General features: G+C 37.0%; 1 protein-coding gene across 3 annotated transcripts in view; it reads left to right on the plus strand.

Annotated features, from left to right (window-relative positions):
* SH3YL1 (SH3 and SYLF domain containing 1) overlaps window positions 1–20,787 on the plus strand; it is a 50,805-nt gene that overhangs the window by 27,407 nt on the left and 2,611 nt on the right. Inside the window, exon 10 of one of the 3 annotated variants that reach the window (XM_051778119.1) lies at window positions 8,123–8,272. The exons of the other annotated variants lie outside the window; for them this stretch is intronic. Within the exon in view, the coding sequence (XP_051634079.1) occupies window positions 8,123–8,145 (23 nt within the window). The 3' untranslated portion in view covers window positions 8,146–8,272. Of the gene's footprint in view, window positions 1–8,122; window positions 8,273–20,787 lie in introns of those variants that run through there. 3 annotated transcript variants of the gene reach the window in all.

Raw genomic sequence — 20,787 nt, forward strand, 5'->3', positions numbered from 1 at the left:
TCTTAACAGTTTGCTGAATAATGTACAATTCTGAAAATGTGACAGTGATGTGGTTTCCCAGCTGAAGTGGTAGGAGCAAGAGTAGTGATCTGCTAGCAAAAATAGGAGCTGAGTTGAGGTGAATGTTTGTGAGAACTGAATCGTTAACAGGCAATTTGTTCAAATCAGATATCAGATTTTTTTTTTCACTTTTTCTTCAACTCAGCTAATCAGAAAAGGACTGTTTCACATGTTTAAAAAGAATCACTTAAAATTGCTAAGATGCTGAAACAATCAGGAAATAGACTTGAGACAGAAGTGGGGATGAAAATGCAAGAAAGTTTTTCCTTCCAATCAGTGTTCTTTCACTGTTCATTCACAATTCTCAAAAGTCAATATGGGTTTGAATTCTTACAATACTGTAAGACAAAATACTCATACTAAACACAAAATCATTTCTTTTGGTAACAGTGTAAGTATTTTATCATAATTTGAAGAAAATAATGATGCTGTATGCATTTTTTAAGCAGTCATATGATTTGCTTAAAAAAAACGTAAGAACTTGTGGCTGTGAAGCCTAAGTGTTCAAGGATTTTTTTTTTTTTTAGATTTTTCTCAGAAACACTGGCTTTCTTATCTCCCACAAGTACTTGAGCTAAATATTTTTAAATTTTATCTTGAGAAAAAAAATTTATGCCCTCTTCTTTTGATTTTTGAACTGAATAAATTATCTATCTGCAGACATTGAACTCTTTAGCTATTGTGCATAAAATCAGCACACTCAAAATCGACTACAGTAAAATTTAAGAAAAAAAACCACAAAATATTAATTGTATCTAGGTTTTTTCCTGCAGAAACCTTTAACTTTGAAAATAAAATAAAATATTAAGAGATTCTTATTGTCCCATTAGGCATAAATTTGTATTCATGCATACTGAAAGCAAAGCTGTATCAAGCATACTAATGAAGACACAGAGGCAGATGACAAATTTGTCACTGTTTTTAAGAAGCTAAAAAACCCCTTCTTCCTTCAATGATAATCTGAGTGATTTGTGAACCTCATTATTAAAAATTTATGCTTTCCCATATGAATTTGTCTGCAGCTTTTAGACAATGTTTGTTGTGGCTTTCTTCACTATATTAAAGAGCACTTCCCTACCCAGAGGGGATTTTTTTTTGTTTCCTTCTTGTTTCCCTTTGAGACATTTGTGCTGTAATCAAATCACTTTTTGGTCTTCCTTGATCTTTCTTTTGATGATAAACAGATTGATGAGCTCCTTGTCATAAGTCATTTTCTCTTTCCTCACAAATTTTAAGTAATGTTAAAAATAGCAAATTCTGAGTTGTGAACTCACTGAGATCAGTAAGATTTGGGCTCCTAAAAGCTCTAATGAATTTGGACTAAACTCAAGTCCTTATCTTTATTATTTATTTATTTATTCATTTATTTTAACCTTCTTGCACGCTACTAATCTATGTTAAAACACAATATCAACCCTTTTTGATTTGGTGGTACCATGAGGTGGTAAACTCAGTTTGTGTTAACTAAATCCATCTCAGAGATGCTGCCTTTCATTGTTACAGTTCTCCAGTAACCAAGTCTGGCCCAGTTCTCCACAATTTCCGAGATGATCTGTGTTTCTTTCGGTAATCTATGAATGCCAGATGGTTCAGTGAATCTGTGAAAATCTGTTTCCTGAGAGAATTCCAAGACAGATTTTCATGCCGTCTGAAATATATTTTGTCAAGGAAACTTGAGGGTCTGTATGTGAATTTGCTTTTCTTAGTACGTTTTTGTGGCCAGTCGAAAATGTGTTAAATAAGCCAACACAATTATATGAACTAAGAATTCATAGACTGCTTCCGAGGTAAAAAGCTTAAAAAAAAAAAATCTGTTTTACAGCTCTCTGAGGGCAATAATATAATTTTTCCTTGTGAATTCACCTCCTGTTTCACTTATTTTACTTGCATGCCTGTTCTACAGTTCAGTTTCCATCTGACTTATTATCTTGTTATTTTTAGAGCTACTATCAACTAGGATAATATTGCTCAAAATTGAAAAAGAAAATATGACCTGGAACGTGCACACCATTCTAGCAGTCTCTGCATTAATTAATACCTCAAATTATGTGTACTGCTGAACTTGTTTAACACAGTGTAATGAAACAATGGAATTTTTAGTTAGAACTGATGAAAGCAAGCATCATTGTGTGTGCTTGCAACTTTAAAATAGGCTTGCTTTGCTAAATATGCATTGAGGCAGTCACTTTATTTTTTTTATATGCTTCTCAACTTAGGTTTAACAAAACCAGTACTATTTTGGAATAACTCAAATTTAACTGGAAATCTAGCATACAATTATTTGTATCAGCTGTGCAGTTCCACGTTTAGAAATACCCACTGACAAAAAATTTTGACAAGTGTGCTATAAGAGAAATGTGTGTCCAAATCTCCTCTTAATGAGTGACGTTTGACTTGGACATTTTTATTTTCATTAAGACTAAACACCACAACAGGAAAGTAAAAATATTTCATCTGAAGCCCATAAAATTCAGCTGTCTCTGTGGTCTCAGGCTAACTTCTTCCCAGTATATTACCTGAATTTTTATTTTTCTGTGTTGTCAGAAAGCATATCCTTAAAGTCTACCTTTCTGGGATATTGTCAGTGTTTCAGCATTTTCTTCTTTCAGTTTCTTCTGGATCAAGATTATTTAAAATTATGTAATCATTCTGAAGTTTCCTTTACCAACTTGAATTGTAGTTAAACTGAATTAAAAGATTTTAAGTAAGATTACTAAGTGGTTTTTTTGTACCTGATATCTGCATAGACCTGGAATCCAGAACCTATTGTTTTTAAGGATTGGAGAAGACTCCATGGTTCACCGTGAAGGGAAGAATCCATTTTGCTTTTAAATTGGAAATTAAATCATCCATGGAAACATGATAAAATCAGATATATGTATATTCCTTTAGGTGCTCCGTATATGTACTGTGTATTTGAAGCTGGAAAAAGGGCCACTTTTTATTCTTCTGTTTATTAATTACTCATTTTCCAAGAAAGGAAGAGATTTGCTGTAGGATCAAGTAGAACTATTTCACATTGTAAGGAAGCACCCTCATTTAGCTGTGCAGTAATCTGTTCCTTCTATACTATAATTTGATGAGGAACTCTAGCAGATTATAAACTGTACAATCAGTAAGACAGCTCAGTGTGACAAATAGGTATTTGTTTTACAAAATTTTTACAAAGTGAGATATTTCTACCATGTTTCTGCCATAATCCTTCATGACATCGTCTACTAATTTTGTAAACTAAAGTATGGGAGTTTTTGTTTTGTTTTAAGCGTTTTAGCTAAGCTTGGTCTATTTTTGTGTTTTTCGTGGCAAAACTTGTGACATGTTTATATTTAGTTACCAGAAAAATAAAACATCCATCTGGTGGTTCCCCACAGTATTCATTTTCTTGCTATTATGAGCTCTTTCTTAATACTAACCAAACCTAGGAAATCCCAGGAAATTATTTTTGAGGCTATTTTTATCCCTGATTCACTTTTACTAGGATCGTACTATTACTATCATGAATGTGATTAGTCAGATAATCAAGCTGCTTATGGCTTATGTTGTGGCAAGCTGGGAGGAAATATGTAGCATGCAGGACTTCACTGGCCATACTGAAACAAAGAACTTGATGCATATAATCAGCTAACTCAAAATACAACACGGCCCAGAGAGATTGAGGTCAGACATGCTAGAAGGAAATTGGGGTCTTCCTGATGTGTACAGGCGTGGGCAGAGAGCTGTTGTGCTAAATATGAAACAGATCCTCTGGCATGAGTAACTATTTTTTCTTGGCATTTTTTAATGCCGAGAATAAAAATTTGGAAATTAGAGCTAAAGAATAGAAAACGTCAGTGCAATCTATGCTTATTTTTTAAGTGTAAAACACCATTAAGGCAATTATTCTGATTCGTAGCATTAAAATATGAAATTCTTCACAGTAACATACAAATGGTAAATGGTACAGGTTAAAGTCTTGTCTGAAGCCATTGTAACACAGAGAGATTAATGCTTTAGTGTATTTGTAAAATATATGCTTAAAAAGCTTTTTCAAAGCTGTATACTGTATTAGTATTTTCTTTGTGTTGTTGAAGTAGTAGGACAAAAGCAAGTTTAAATTGCTTTCCTATCTATTTATCTAGAAAAGCCTTTGGGAGTATGGAAGCTTGTGCTTCATTAATAGTAATAGAAGCCAAACAAAAATGTTGACTACCTCAAGGAAGTGATAGATACACAGAATTTCTACCCAGACTGTGGTAAAATGCCTTGTGCATGATTGACATGAGACAAAAGCTAACAGTGTTCTAAGGAATGGCAATCTTTTTGCAGTAAAGGGTAGAGTGATGCTTTATCGATCCATCTTGACAGCAGAGACAAAAACATCTAATTTATACTAAATGCTAAGGGAACACTGATAATACTTTCCTTTCTTTGGAAATTGATTACTTTTTACCCCAGTTGAGCACCCACTTTAAATATATTTTTCCATGAGCAGTAGAATTAAGTGCCAGGTTCCCCAAAAAGTGATGTGTTCTCTATCATGATGGGATCTGGAGTCCTGCATCTACCGTAGCTATGCTGGTTCAGTGTTACGTCGTGCAGATCTCCCACCTGGATATTGCTGATTAAACCAAGATCATTCACCTTTTGTGGAAAAACTGTTAGTTCCTGATTAAGAAATAGGAGACCATGCAAAAAGAAATCAGTAAGGCAAACACTAGTGTAAGCAAAATTAGTATGACAAATAACTGTTCTAGAAATGGTGCAATAATGGTTCTCACTTTTACAAAAAGACAAGGTTTCAAGAAACTTCTTACCTGTTCATGGGGAGGTCTAGCAAGGATTGCATCAAGGCTTCTCTGGTTACATTCTGTTGGGTTTCTCTTTCTCATTAGCAATCTTATTGCCATATTAGGCAACCTCAGCTGAAAATTAGTCCCGTGGAAAGGAAGTGAAGTATTAATTTTTCCATGTACTATGAGACTTGAACCCCTCTTCCCCCTTTTCCCTCAGTGGTGCATGTTTGTATTTTTAGAAAACTCCTCTGCGAGGAAAAATGGAATGGAAAAACTAGCTCTGGTACACAATTTTATGTATTAGTCCCTGCCGTAAGGTTCAGACTGTGTCTTCTCTATTCCTGTCAGTTCTGCCGTTTGTCAACAACTACAGAAGGATGAGGAAGAATTTGAGATTAGTGGTACAGCTGGGTATGGGACAGTAGAGAAAGTTTGGAGGTACTGTTGGGGGAAAAATCTGTCTTCACATTTGTTGCACGTTGGGCAAATTTGAGTTAGTGGCTGAATGCCATCTGGAAGCTTGAATTTCCTCATGCTTGAACTAAGGGATTTTTTTTTCACAAATGTAGTTACTGTAAGCTTTTTCTTTTGAAAGAGCATCTACACATCCAATATTCCACTTGACTTAAAAGCATACATAGCATTTCATCATGTTCATAGAAGTATGAAAAATACTGTTAATACCATTTTTAAATTTCAACTGAAAATTCCAGAACTATTTGTTGTTTCATTTCAATAACTTTATCATAACTGTACTTTTTGGCCAGGCCAATGTAGTGAGTATTCTGCAAAGTTTGGCTCTGCTCAGCTGGGAAGTGTAGAAGTGTAACATGAACCATAGGTGATGATGACAGTCCAAGATGTTTCATCCTCCTGGTGGTGGAAGTTGCAGGTTGCAGAGTTTTCACTGATCAGTTTAGGCTCTAGTTCATGGGTCTGTGCTGTTTCTAATTCTTACTGAGGTTGTTCTGTGATGAATAGGGATATCTACCTTTCTCCTTCCAGTTTAGACTGATAGAATGATTACAGGATTGCACCGTGGGACACTGTAAGTGGAAGTACAATTACTTGGATCACCATTTGGCAGAGGAGAGGAACATCTGTTGAATACCTTTTGAAGTTATTAGTTGATGGAGCCTGTGGTATAGGTAGAGTTAATAATGGCTGTACTGGTGTTGGAGTAACATAAAAGCAATGAAAATAAGTAACTGTGGCAAGAATAAATCCTAACATAGATACCAGCAGCCCTTGAGCCCCTTAGCACAACCAAAGTTAACAAAGTTTTCTATATGTTGCAGGTGTTCATATAATATAAATGTTATCATGAAAGTGCTAGACTTCTTATTAAGACAGTTAGCAGATACTCACTAGTTCCTGTTACAGAAAGCAGTTTCTGAATCTCCCATAATTACTTGAAACTTCTTCCTGCTTTTCATCTATATTTTTTCTTAGAAAGATTAAATCATTTTTTTTTCTCATGCTTCCCTGTTCTTTAGCTAAAATACTTTTCTGCCTGATTTCTTTGTCTGGTAGTAGTACCTCTTTCATCTGTGAAGCTGTGAAATAACCTCCTTCTTTCTCTGAAGCTCATTTTGATGTCCCCTTGAAAACAGGTTTTATGTTCTTGGTCATCTACTTTCTCACCCAGTTTAAAATATTGATGATGAGGACTGTGAACAGACCTTCAGATGAGGCCTTTTACAATAATATTATTTGGTATGTTTCCATATGAAATACCTCTTTGTCTCATATAATTTTATTATTTTTAACCATTTTTCTAACCAGTCCAGAGAAGTATTTCTCTGTGCAAGGCTGAAATTATGAAATTTCAATCACAAAACACTTCCCTAGAAAATGGGCAGAAATTATATAGAATTGTTGCATTTACTACTTTTTTTTTTTCTTGAGGCTGTAGATTGTTTCCTAGACTAGAGTAAAAGCTAAGACTTCTATCAAGTGAACTAGCTTATGTGCCAATAATACCATTTGAATCTGACAGTACAGAGATTTGAGAATCAAAATGCAGAGACAGTATATTCAGGTTGAGATGCTAACTTGGTGTATGTAGAGGAAACATGGAGAAGCTTGTCAACGTAAAAGATCTGCAGATCATTCCTAAATCATCAGTTTGACCTGAATAAAACAGAGTTCAGTTCTTGTCACTGTACTTTACTTTTCAGAATATGAAGGTTATGCACCTCAGCTTTTGCAGTGTGATTTCATCACAGGCATTATTTGCATTAATGTAGTCTTGAACATGATAAAACCCTTGGCATTGATACAGTTTATTTGACCATTTCAGTTTGAATTAAAATGTAATTATTTTTTGAAAAGTCAGAAAAATCCAAAAAGTAATCAGCAAAAGTACTGTTATGGAATCGACTCTTGCAAGCAGGAGGTGGGGAGTTTTGTATCCTAAATATCAAATACATCCACAGATGCTTAACAAAAAAGGCGCTTCTTTAATGCAAAAGCTGAGTGTGCTGAAACAAAGATAGAAAGCATTCCATCAGCACATGAAGATGATGAGCCAGCATGTTCTCTACTAGGCCAGAAACTCAAAACCAGCGAAATACGTTTTATACTGAATGAGCTAAATTTGCACAGTAACTTAAACTTTAAATATAGTCGAGTCTGTTTCAACTGTCAGTTTTGTTTGCTAGACATGACACTGTTCAGTGTGAGTTGGTGACTTGGAATCTGCTTTGAAATGATCCATTTCCGGCTTATATAGAAGAGGTCAAAAATACTTGAGCCATTTTCTGGGTTTTGTGAGCCTCTTATATTAAAAGTGTGTATAATACCTCCATTCCATGCATACAAATTTTCAGCTGATGATGAATTTCTCGTCTGTTGAGGCTTTGGAGCAAAATTGAGGGTGGTGTACCTTGGTATGGAACATCTCTGGCTAACTTTGCTTTGAACAGTTTTTTTCCCAGCCACCATTTCTTTGTTAAGGGAGAATGTAGTTATTAAGTTATTCTGAAAATCAACTGGAAGGCTTTGTAACATTGGAAACCTGGACAAAGTATCCAGTTGAAGTAATATATAACATCTGTCTTGGCAACTAATTCAGAAAATAGGTTTGGCTGAGACAGTCCCCATGGAAGAGGAAGAGGGCTTAACATTTCATTTTGCTCTCCTTTCAAGAAGTGGGGTATACGTTTAGTACCAAGGCATATTAAAGAGTGTAGTTCCTGGAATGATACGGGCCTTCCTTGATATTATCCATGTACTTTGAACACATATTCCACTGAATAAAGGGAAACATTGTACCCTTCTTTAAATAGGGTGGAAAAGAGGACCCCAGTAACTAGAGACCTTTCAGCCTCACGCCCGTGCCTGGGAAGATCATGGAACAGATCCTCCTACAAGCTATGCTAAGGTACATGGAGAACAGGGAGGTGATTCAAGAAAGTCAGCATGGCATCACCAAGGGCAAGTCTTGCCTGACCAACCCAGTGGCCTTCTATGATGGAGTGATTTCATCAGTGGACAAAGGAAGGGCTACAGATGTAATTTCTCTCAACTTCTGTGAAGCCTTTGACGTGATCCCACATAACATCCTTCTCTCTAAATTGGAGACGTGGATTTGATGGGTGGACTGTTTGATGAATAAGATTTGGTTGGATTGTCACATCCAGAGTCCTGATGGACATCAGTGACAAGTGGTGTCCCTTGAGGGTCCATATTGGGACAAGTGTTATTTAATGTGTTCATTAATGACCTAGATGAAGTGATCGAGTGCACCCTCAGCAAATTAGCAGATGACACCACACTGAGTGGTGCAGTTGACACACCTGAAGGATGGGATGCCATCCAGAGGGACCTGGACGAACTTGAGAAGTGGGCCCAGGGGAACCTCATGAGATTTAACAAGACCAAGTGCAAGGTGCTGCACTTGGGTCAGGGCAACCCCCAGTATCAATACAGGCTGGAGGATGAACAGATCGAGAGTGGCCCTGCTGAGAAGGACTTGGGGGTCCTGGTGGGTGAGAGGCTGGACATGAACTGGCAATGTGCACTCACAGCCCAGAAAGCCAAACATGTCCTGGACTGCATCAAAAGCAGCATGGCCAGCAGGTCAAGGAAGGGGATTCTGCCCCTCTAGTCTGCTCTTGTGAGACCCCACCTGGAGTGCTGCATCCAGCTCTAGGGTTCCCAGCACAAGCAGGGCATCAACCTGTTGGAGCAAGTCCAGAGGAGGCCACCAATTAGATTAGAGGGGTGGAGCACCTCTCCTATGGGGAAAGGCTGAGGGAGTTGGGGTTGTTCAGCCTGGAGAAGGGAAGGCTTTGGGTGACCTAACTGTCAGTACTCAAAGGGGACCTACAAGAGAGATAAAGAAGGACTTCTTACAAGGGCAAGTAGGAATGACTGCAGGGGGGGATGACTTCAAACTAAGAGAGGATAGGTTTGTATTAGATATTTAGAAGAAAGTCTTTACTGTGAGGGTGGTGAGGCATTGGCACAGGTTGCCCAGAGAAGCTGTGGATGCCCTGCCCATGAAAGCATTCAAGGCCGGGTTGGATGGGGACCTGAACAAACCTGATCTAGTGGAAGGTGTCCCTGCTCATGGCAGGGGGGTTGGAACTGTATGAATTTCCAACCCAAGCCATTCTATGATTCTTTGATTTTGAAGTTGCTTAAATCTACAGCTGCTGTAACAAAACAGGCATCATGTGTTCTGGATATAGAACAATTCTTTGCCCATAAGTGACAGTAGGATAGAGCAATGCAACTCATGCTTTCTCTTCCTCTTCAGAGCAGGTTTTTGTAACTGATAGCAAAATAGGCATTTATGGGGCATTTAAGGAATACTGTTTTACCACAGTGATAGTGAAGCTCACTTACCCCCAAAAGTCCATCCTTGTTTCTTAGACATGAAGAATTGATTATTTTCAGATTTCAATGTTGAATTTAAATATTTTGAGTTTCTTAAGAAGCTTTTTTATTTTCCAGAAAGTAGAGAAAAGTGGTTTTGTTTACTTACTCAAACAAGCCATATTTGACAAAAAAACAACTAAGGCAAGAGATTATTTGTTCTGAGTGTGATTTGCTGAATATCATGTCTCCTGACCTTTGATCAGATGAGCATTATTGGAGATTATTTGGATCAATGGTGGCATATGACATACTTCCAGTATCTGTACAGAATATATCTGATTATAGCAGATTAGTACCTGTAGATATAAAATGTCAAATCTACTGTGCATATTTAGGCCTTCCCAAACATCTGTTCAGTGAGACCTGAGGTTGTTGTTTTGTGTATGCTGAGGGGTTTTTGAGGTGAGTCTACTTTAAAAAAAAATGAATTAAAAAGCCATTAAGGAAATTAGTAGTTTAATCTGAATAGAACATTTGATAGTTCACTTATGTTTGTTTTCACTTGGTTTGTGATTTGTCCAGAAACTAAAATGAAATTTGTAAGTAGATATACATCTGTTCTGCTCTAGAAGCTGAGATAAACCCCTTTTGTCTTAAGTTAAAAGCTGAGAGGTGAGAGCTAAGAATATGGAAAATGAGCACATTAGGTGGAGAAAAGAGCTCATCTGTATACTGGTGTGATTCAAGAACTGAAATTATTTCAATGACTTCTAGTATTTAGGATAGAGATAGGCTACTATTTTTCTTTCTAAATGAGAGTTGCTTGAAGACTTTTTTTTCTAAGTAGCCATTAGAATGTGTAATATTTTGTTGCCATATAAGAGCTGAAATGTTAGTTTATTCAGGGTCACACTGTGTAATATACTACAATATGGTTCTTCTTTACTCCCTTTTCCTCAGGCCCCACTGGCTGATGTTTTTTCTTGTCATGAGAGAAGAAAGCCATGACATCTTTTAGTTCACTGCCCTTTTGTTCTCTGTGTAATAACTCGTATCTCTAACTTTCCTTACTTCATTTCTATCTTAAGTCTTTGAACAGATCATTTGCCGCTTTCCAAAGATGCTGCTGCTTTAGGCCTGTTGCCAGGCACAATGAATGATAAAGCCTGAGAACAGACCAATAAGGGCCTACTAAGTGAATATTTTGTTTCTGCTTGTCATGACATTGTAACTTAGGTAATTCGGTAATTTGACTTGACTTTTGTGCATCCTAGCTGTGAACATGAACTCAAAATCATCACCTTTGTGGTTCTGAGCCCTAACTTTGAGCCAAAGCTGACATTACCTAAACAATATTTGTTAGAAACTACTTAAAAATAGTAAGGCCTTGGAATTAAATATCATCAGACCATGGACTATTAATTGCATTAAACTCCTGCATCCATTAAACATTCAAAATGTTTAAGACCTAATGAAGTCCCTGTCTCCAAGATGCCAATTTTCTAAAAGTCACATGGAATGAGACTCTGTATCTGTCATGTTTGTATTATTGCATGTGGTCATAAAGGGGATATTTTGAGGCAGTGTTCTTTCAATATTTCATAATATCACTTTGGAATTTTTTTCTTTTATTTTCATTCCAGGAGGTAACTCATCCAGTCCTTTTTAATAAAGGAATTACATAATATATGCAAGAGGTTTATAGATTTGAGGAGATATTCAAACTGGTAGTCACATCCATTGCAAGCCATGTATTTACTATTTCAGAATACTGTTTTCAATTGTAGTTTTCATCATTTTCATTGCTTTCTAAACTCATGAGTGGAAAAATTAGTTGTAGAAAAAGATTATTTTTTTGTGTATGTGCATGTAGCAATAAATGTAAAATTATGTACTTTTGTAGCTTTATTTCTTTACATCTTTATATGTGTTTTCAGAGGTATTCTATGCATGTTTGACTCTTAAGGTAATGTAAATGAAATAATTTCCCTTGCTTTGTTTCTAAGGAGACAAGGTTAGCATACATGTATGCTTTCAGATACTGAAAAATTTCTAAGATTGCTTTTAGAATATCAATAAAGTGTGTCTTCAGTTGTTCCTTTGTTCTAGTTCACAGTGTGACTCATCAGACTTATTACGATCAAGATCACTGTCAATTCACATATTTTGAATTTAAACTTTTCATTTTTTCATATAATTTCCTAGTATTCATTCCTGATTTAAAATGCTTTAAGACAATTATAAAATGTAATAGTGACCTAAGGTGTGAGATCCTTAGCATTAAACTGAGCATCTTTCAGGAAATTGATCTGTTGAAATAATTATTGGTTTCCTCACAAACCCAGCACTAAACCGTTTATTACATCTTGTTGCCACATACCCCCTCTCAGTTCTCTTCCAGTGCTTCTTTGACTATCCCTGATGCAATTCACCTAAGAAATCAAATCTCTGTAGGGCATTACTTTATGTTCATAAGTTTTTTTCATAGCAGCTCTTCTACAAAATAGTTCAGAAATAGACTTAAAATGTAATGGAAACCAAGAAGGTAAGTTTAGATATAGTAAAAGGTCGATACTCCCCAGTATGACTGATTATACATAACCAAGATGTTGGATTTGCCTCATTCTTGAAAAAGGTGCTGTATCACTGAGGCTATTAGTACTTTCAGCTTTATAATTCTTCAGAGAAAAGAAAGCTGAAGAATTAGCATTGTATTGAACAACACACCATCCAATTTCTCTGTATTGGTGGTCCAGTACACAATTAATGCTTTGAGTTCAACTTGATTAATGCTTTTCTTAACTATTTTCTAAATTAATATCAACAGGTCAGTTTTAGGCCTGTTTCCTTAGACTCTTTGAAACAGCTGCACCTTTTACATCATGTGCTCGTATTTCTTCTTACAGTCAGGGAACAGATAAAGGCACTAATCATGAAGATATATTTATTTTCCCTCCTAACTATGCACCTCTCTAGTTTTCTGTTTGCTAACTTCCTTTCTTTATTGTTGTTTTTTTGTAACCTTGGAATAGGTTCCATTGTCGTACACAGAGGTTTCTCTCCTTTCAGAACCGACTAATATTAAAGCAGTTTGTAGAACCGATGACTTTTTGTTGGATTAACACTCATCAATTTAATGAGTAACATCTATGTTCAATATTGTATTATGTTGTATTCTAATATGGCCCTGGGTGTTTACAGTTCTGGGATACAGAATACATCCGTTCGTATTCAAGATCTCTCTCTATATTTAAGTTTCTTTACACAGAATCACTGAATATTCTGAGTTGGAAGGGACCCACAAGGATCATTGAGTCCAACCCTTAGCCCTGCACAGGACCATCCCTAAGAGTCACACTGTGTGCCTGAGAGCATTGTCTAAATGCTTCTTGAACTCTGTCAGGCTTGAACTCTGTCAGGTGCTGTGACCACTTCTCTGGGGAGCCTGTTCCAGTGCTCAACCACCCTCTGGGTGAAGATCCTTCTTCTGATATCCAACCTAAACCTCCCCTGACACAACTTTAGTCCATTCCCTCGGGTCCTGTCACTGGTCACCATAGAGAGGAGATCAGTGCCTGCCCCTTCTCTCCCCTCACAAGGAAGTTGTCACTGCAATGAGGTCTCCCCTCAGTCTCCTCTTCTCCAGGCTGAGCAGACCAAGTGACGTCAGTCACTCCTCATACGGCTTCCCCTCAAGGCCCTTCACCATCTTCATTGCCCTCCTTTGGATGCTCTCTAAGAGCTTAATATCTTTCTTATATTGTAGTGAATTATGTACACATCCCCTTTATTTTTCTCCATCTTTGTTTTTAGTTTTTGTAACTTCATTAAGATTCTGCTAAATAGATTTGACCCCTTAGCTACCTGTTGTCTAGCTTTATTACATATTCTGCATTCAGCTCAATCTTCAGCTAAAAGAGTGTCTCTGCTACGTCACTAATATCTCTTCTGTTCTTGTACCTCAGCTTTCTGTGGCTTCCAGTTCCTCCAGTGTTTTCTGCTCTCCTTCCCCTTCCATTTTAAATTCGCTGATTTCTTCATTCATGACTATCTCCTCATCAACAAAAAATGTTCTGACAGAGTGCTGTGCTGATTCATCCCAATTTTTTTTAATTACTATTTTCACATGCAGAAATAAATCCGTGATCTCCACAAAATGAGTTCTCTGTTCCTTCAATTCTTTCACATTTTCATTTAAACAACTCTTTATTTAATGGTACTGTGAGAGGTCAGTTACCTAAAGGCCTTTTACCCAATGATAATTTTCTGTTTACTCATTTTCAGGAAACAATAGGTTCATCTGAATAGATGTGGAGAACAATAAGTTCAATGAGTGGAGCAAGGAGTCACTGATATGAGGTAGCTAAGTTATTTTTAGTACAACAGTCTGAATGTTTGAAAAAATGTTTTTTGACTACAAAACATAAGGAAGATAAATGTCAAGAAAGAAAAGTTTCAGCCAAAGGGCAGTGCTGGCAAACAAACAAACGAAAAAAGGATGTATACTAGTACTGAATTACTTGACACTAGACATTAAGGGATCCATCTTAGCAACAGGGAGAGTACAGCTCTGAAATAGCCTTCCAAGATGACTAATGGGGGTAAAAAGAGGAGTGGCCAAAGAGGTGGTTTATTGTCTGGCTACACACCAGACTCTGACATAGGTCTCAGAGAATGTGCTTTATTTTGTTATGTGCTGCCAGTCTCACCTGTATGGAGGCCTTGCATTACCAGAGTGTTCTTCAGGTTCTAGCCAGGGTCTGTCCCCTCAGACCAGTCCACAGTGTATATTTCAGGAGGATTCTGATACAGATATAATGGTTCTACTCATCCTCATCTCATATCTTCTCTATACTTTATAGCTTTCACAGATGCAGATTTTCATTGTTTTATCCCCCCTCCCCCTCTCTCTCTCTCTGTCCCAGGTATCCATGATTTTGATGATTTTAGTATGACTGTCCTTAGTAAGTGGGAAGTTAGCATGTGCCAGAGACTTTCCCCAGCAGCTGATATGAATGAAGGTACTCTGATTTGGAGACATCAAGTTAATAGAGAAAAGGGAACATAACATGGAAAGGGCCAGTACTGCTCCATTCACTGATGTAAATGTAACTGTTACTACCAAGTCTCTGCTGACTTCTTTATAATCACATATTAGAAATTACATTCCATCCTCCAGTATGTAACCTGATAGATTAATTTTCATCTTCTGTTTTCTTTGGTAATGTCTGTGATCCCTGAATTCTGTTGCTGAGCTGTGTCTGTAATTGCATTTACATGTATATTTCTAGTGTCTCACTGAGAAGGCTTCCATATCAGCCCTCTCTTTTTCTGTTAAGATTTCCCAGATAGCTATCCTTTGTCCTTTTAATTTGCTAGATAACATTTGCTGCAAAGAAATATTTCTGTTTCTCCCTGACTTTGGTACTCTTCTCTTAACTAATTATGAATTCAAGCTAAAAATGGCCAAATAGAATCTGAAATTTTCTGTTGCTGACCAGTGCAGAGCTTGTGTGTTCTTCAACTTGAATTTCTTTAGAAGTTCCCACTTTCACTATAGGAGCAATGAGTCCTATAGATGTTCTCTGAATACTATTTTAAAGGTGCAGCCTTTTCTTTGTGTCCACTTGTGTCTACGCTTTTGTCCTGTTATGATTCAATTGTTGCAACATCCTTCTCTGTGACCTTTGCAAATTCAATATTTCTTTACTCTCATCTAGATTCAGTTCTTGCATCAAAGTTAATTTCCTTCCCTATCATTTTGTCCATCCTTCACATTCCTCCACTGGCTCTCATGTTAAGTATGTCTTTGAGCTCAAACAGAACATAAAGCACTCCCTGACAGATCCAGCTTTCACTTCAGTCTTGTTAGCATTACAGATTTAACTTAGTTCACTTACCTACTTCAAAGTTGAACTTAAGCTGTTTCTCCACCTGCCTTTAGGCACGATTGTGGCCCAATGCTTCTGCATTCCTCAAATCAGAATTTTATATCTTTACGTCCTACTATCAGGAGCCCTAGCGCTACTTCAGAAGCTATCTCTGTCATTAGTTACCTTGATGCCTTCAGAATTTACTACACGCCATTTTCTTTGCCCACCCCTTGCCTTTCACATTTTAATGCATGGTATGCTGGATCCAGCAGAAAATGTATCTCTCTGGTGCCTGCAGTCCCTACCTTTCCTGAAATGTAGTTCAATAAACCTCAAGGCTTGCTGAGCTCTCACAGATCCAAAAGCACTCCCTGACAGATCCACCCTTTATCTCAGGGTTTAGTGAAGGCAATATAAAGGAGGAAGGGCAGTGTAGTCACTGAAAGAACTGGACCAGTTCAGACCCCTAGTGAGTGCAGAAGCTGAATAACTGTTGCTGTCTGGATTCTGTACTCAGATTCTAGTTCCACCCTTAAAGCTGGCTTTGACTGTAATGCAGTAACTTGTATGCCTCTCAATGAGCAGTAAGATAATTGTTGCTCTTTTCTATCCTTCACTTCTCCTGGAAGGATCCAGTGTTATCTTTTAGTTTTCAAATCTAGCTCTATCATTTGAGGAACACAGCAAATGCAGACATATCTGTAAGATCCTTACTCTTGCCATTTAATGCCTCATCTCATTTCTGGTATTGCTTGTCCACCAATGAATCTTTCTCTTCAGACCCTTATTTTATTAAACTCTCATCCTTGCCTTAATCATAACAGTAACCCCAGTCGCTCTGTCAGTCCTAGACTAAACTGATTTGTTTTTACAAAAAAGGACAGTCATTCTAGCTTCTCAGGGAACTGCTAGAGCTTTTTATTATATATTTGAATTTCTACTCTCAGCTCAGTTGTATCATCACAACACATACTTGCCCTCCTTACTAGACCTCTTTACTAGACTAGCAGTTAAATAAGTCCTTTCATTATAACTACTAGTTAAAGCTCAGCAAACATGATGTTCAGATGGCACCTTACTTGTTTCAGTATGTGCCCATTGCCTCTGTCACTGGGCATCACTGGTAGTTGGGGCCTGACAATAGTCTTCCTTTTTAATGTGCTAATTTAGGGCAAACATCTTTCAGGCATTTTAGCATAACCAATATATGTATAAACACACAGTATTTACACTCATAGGCATATCTTAACAGGTAGTGTTGTCCAGACCATTTTCCAAGGGTGGCCATTAAAATTTCCTATAAAGTCTTCATTTTCACTGGCACCAACTATCATTTTTTACTCAGAGATTTGCAGTGGGCCCAGTAATTAACCTAGTTCTTCAGCCTACTTTGGATTCTTTTCTGAACTCTGATTATAAACTCAATACTAATCCTTTCCAAACAAAAGCCCAGCATCCCATAATGGGTAAAAAACTAAGATTTGTCTGTTCACTGCTAGTAACGTCTCTCATCCTCAACCTATGAGCAGTACCTGATCCTTTCAATGCCTCTGAGCAGTGTACTAATATTCTAAACCTTTCTGATACTTGATATGTTTGTTTTCAAAAGCATAGGTGTTTGCATCTACCTAATCCATTGGTTGTTTTCCATCATTTGGTCTGTTTCTTGGTTTTCTCTTACTTCTGCACAAACAGGGTCCATGGGGTTGCTTAGTTTTCTTGGTCTCCATTTAAATGATGAGAATTCTATTACAGCTTTTCTGTAAGTTGACAATTTTTGGTGGAGCTTTTATGCCAGCACTATATAACTTCTGTCATCTCTGATGCTAGAGACTCATCAGGCTTGTAACATTTTGTGGCAATTCTAGTCACTTCTCTCTACTTTAAAAAAACACAAAGAAAGTAGAAGTCAGAATATGAAATGTGTTGCTCATTCAGATGGATTTTTAAATAGCAGTTACTATACCCATGCATTCTAAAGGTTGCACAAAAATTTTGAGTAAGATAGAGACACTATTCAGTATATCTACATAGACACATTTTCATATGATATGTTGTGTTCCAATAAAAGAAATGTTATAACCTTTCAACTTCAAAAGAAACTGGACCCACAGTCCATTTACTGAAGGAGGTATTTAGCAGAACATGCATAATATATGGACAATCAGCAACAGGGACACCCCATCAGTGATCAGTACCCTTGATCAGATGGCCCGTTGGTGGTGACAACTGAGTTGCAGGGCTGTTTTTTGCAAGCTCCTTAATATGATTTAGATGAACCCAAAATCAGCAGTAATAGTTTATGGTAGTTCAGTTATAGTTGCTATCATAGTTTGTCCTGGTTTTGTCTGGGGTAGAGTTAATTTTCCTCTTAGTAGCTGGTGCAGTGTTGTGTTTTGGATTTAAGATGAGAATGATGTTGGTAATATACTGATGTTTTAAGTGTTGCAGAGTAGGGGTTACCCTAAGTCAAGGACTTTTCAGCCTCTCATGCTGCTTTATCAGCAGGTGGGCTGGGGGTGCACAAGAAGTTGGGAGGGGACACAGTTGGACACATAGCTGACCCCAACTAGCCGAAGGGGTATTCCACACCATACGGTGTCATGCTCAGTATATAAGCTCAGGGGAAAGCTGCCTGGGGGCCACTGCTTGGGAATGGGCTGAGCATCATTTGGTTGGTGGTGAGCAATTGCTGTTCATTTGCATCACTTGTTTTTCTCGGATTTTATTTCTCTCTCTTTTCGTTATTTTCCTTTTCATTAATTTTTTTATTAAATTATTGTTATTTTATTTCAATTATTTAACTGTTCTTATCTCAACCCATGAGTTCATGAGTTTTCTTAGTTTTAGCCTTCCAGTTTTCTGCTGCATCCCACTGAAGGGACAGGGAATAAACTGTGTGGTGCTTAGTTGCCAGCTGGCATGAAACCATGACATAGGTGCACACATGACCCACAAAATCATGCTAGTTCTCAAATTACTGACAATTAGCAAATTTTACAAAGTGGATGTTTAGCAATCTCACCACTAACCTCAAGTACATGAAACTGATTTCAGTTTTACTGCTGTGTCCATGGCCAAAAGCAGCATATCTTCTGCAAGCTGTTCAGCATCAAGCATTTGGTGGCTAGGGAATATATACATCTATGCTAGTAAAATTAAATTTGGGACCCACAGCTGAACTCCACTATTCTGTGTTCTAACTCAAATTTGGGGTTTGAAAGTACAAAATGATCAGGCCAAAATTATGTAAAATTCCTAATCTTCTCTGAAAACCAGTTTTAGAAACAGCCTATGGCTTTACTAATATTTTATATGTTCACATTAGAATGTGAAAGTAGTGGCTACTATATCTCCTAGTAAATTAAACAGTGTGAAGGCATGGGCCCAAGCACTATAAGTCATTTACCTATGTGGTTGTGTTGTTAGAAAACTCATTGGCATTATTCTCACCTTGCACTTTTCTAAATAATTCCTATATGTGGTTTAGTTGTTACTCCAGAATAGAAACCAGTAGGCAGTTTGATTGTGGCTCTCCTCTCTGGGTGGTGAGTGCTTGCTAGCATCTGTGTGACCAGTCTATGCCAGCTGGCCTTACAGTCAAAGACTCTGGCACTCTTGAACTTATTCATAGAAATGTAGACATACAGTATCTGTAACTTTTTAAAAAATGCTTTTGTTCTGCAGCAAATATGCCATAATTAAAGATAGTTTTGTTGCTCTTTCATTCACCCTGAGGCTGGTATTACAGCACAGCCAAGAGGCTGTAAATTCACTCTAATTTCTACCTCACCAAGTCTTTTATCCACAGAAGTAGTCCTTAGCAAAAACTTCAAATAATTACATTATGTAAAGATGAATAAAAATAAAAGGATATTGTGGTCAGAGTAGTTTGTTGTCAAGCATATGCCATACCCATGTATGCTAAAGTATATGTATATGCTGGCTGCTGCACTAATTGATCTTCAACCAAAATTTCTGTATTTCTGTTTTGACCACTGTGTTTTTGGAAGTGTGATGTGTGTATTCAAATACCAATAATTAAGGATTTCCCACAGTGTAGTTTGTTTTTATTGCAGTGTGCATACTCATAAATCTCAATGATTTCAGTATCATATGCTGTAGGTAGCACTGTAGCACCATCTTGTGTGAGCTGCAAATGTGTTTTCTGTATATGCATTCAGCAATCTTCACGTTGAATAAAACAATTTTATTTAAAACCCTTTTATATGCAACTGAATTTGGGAAATGAGAACATGAAATATCTCCCCCTTATAATCTATGGTAGATTTTGTAACAGTGCATTCATTTAAGATACCTGTTTGTTTGGATGATCGGTATAAATATGAGACATGGGATGCTGCAATCTGGAGGTGATAAATATGCATTCTATCTGCTTTATGCTACAAAACTACAGAATTTAAGCACAGAAATTAGAATCTTTGTGAAAAATAACATGAAATGAAATGAAACTATAATACAGGAAAAGCTGCTAGGGAAAATTAAGTAGAAATGGTTATGAAATATCTGACAGGAATAAAGCTGTAAAACACTTTTAAATGACAGCAGGTAGCAAATGGGGCAAGGACACGGAACTGAATGTTCATATTCAGCTGCAGTGCTTTGATGTTTCTGTATGTTTTGAAAGATACACAAGTACAGGGACAAAAAGTGAGAAGAGAAACGCATAAAATAATCTTGTTCATATGACAGAGCAAACAATAGTTGGAGGAATAGTTGTGGTACACTGAATGCTCTCCTACAGTTTAATATCTCACACATGCTTCTTTTTTTCCATCTTTTCATGCTTTAAGTTGTGTCTAGTTTCTCTTCATTTTTCTTCCTACTTTTACTAAGCTAATTTCAGAATACTCAGGAGTTTGTAGAAAAGGAATTATAGTCTTAATGCAAGTTCAGCCATGGAGGAGGTAACTATTAGTTGCTGCCATTGCTACGTCCAGCATATTATAGTGGTCTTGACAGCTCTTTTTTTGAATGTAATAAAAAGAAGCTCTCACATCACTTTTAGCACTTTCGTCTCTTCTTTTGCTGTCAAATATTTATGTTTTCCAAGTTTATTAACGGATTTTGGGCAGTTATAAATACATAATAACTCTAATTCTCTTTGAGTGATGATTCATTTGAACATTTAGGTGATGGAAACACATATATTTAAGAACTCAAAATGTAGGAATTTTTTGCCTTCATCATAACATATAAATGTACTTTTACCTACGTGTGCTAACTAAATGTGG

This window comes from Manacus candei, unplaced genomic scaffold (assembly GCF_025592945.1).
Source record: "Manacus candei isolate 608988 ecotype Guabito, Panama unplaced genomic scaffold, ASM2559294v1 h1tg000011l, whole genome shotgun sequence".
NCBI lineage: Eukaryota > Metazoa > Chordata > Aves > Passeriformes > Pipridae > Manacus > Manacus candei.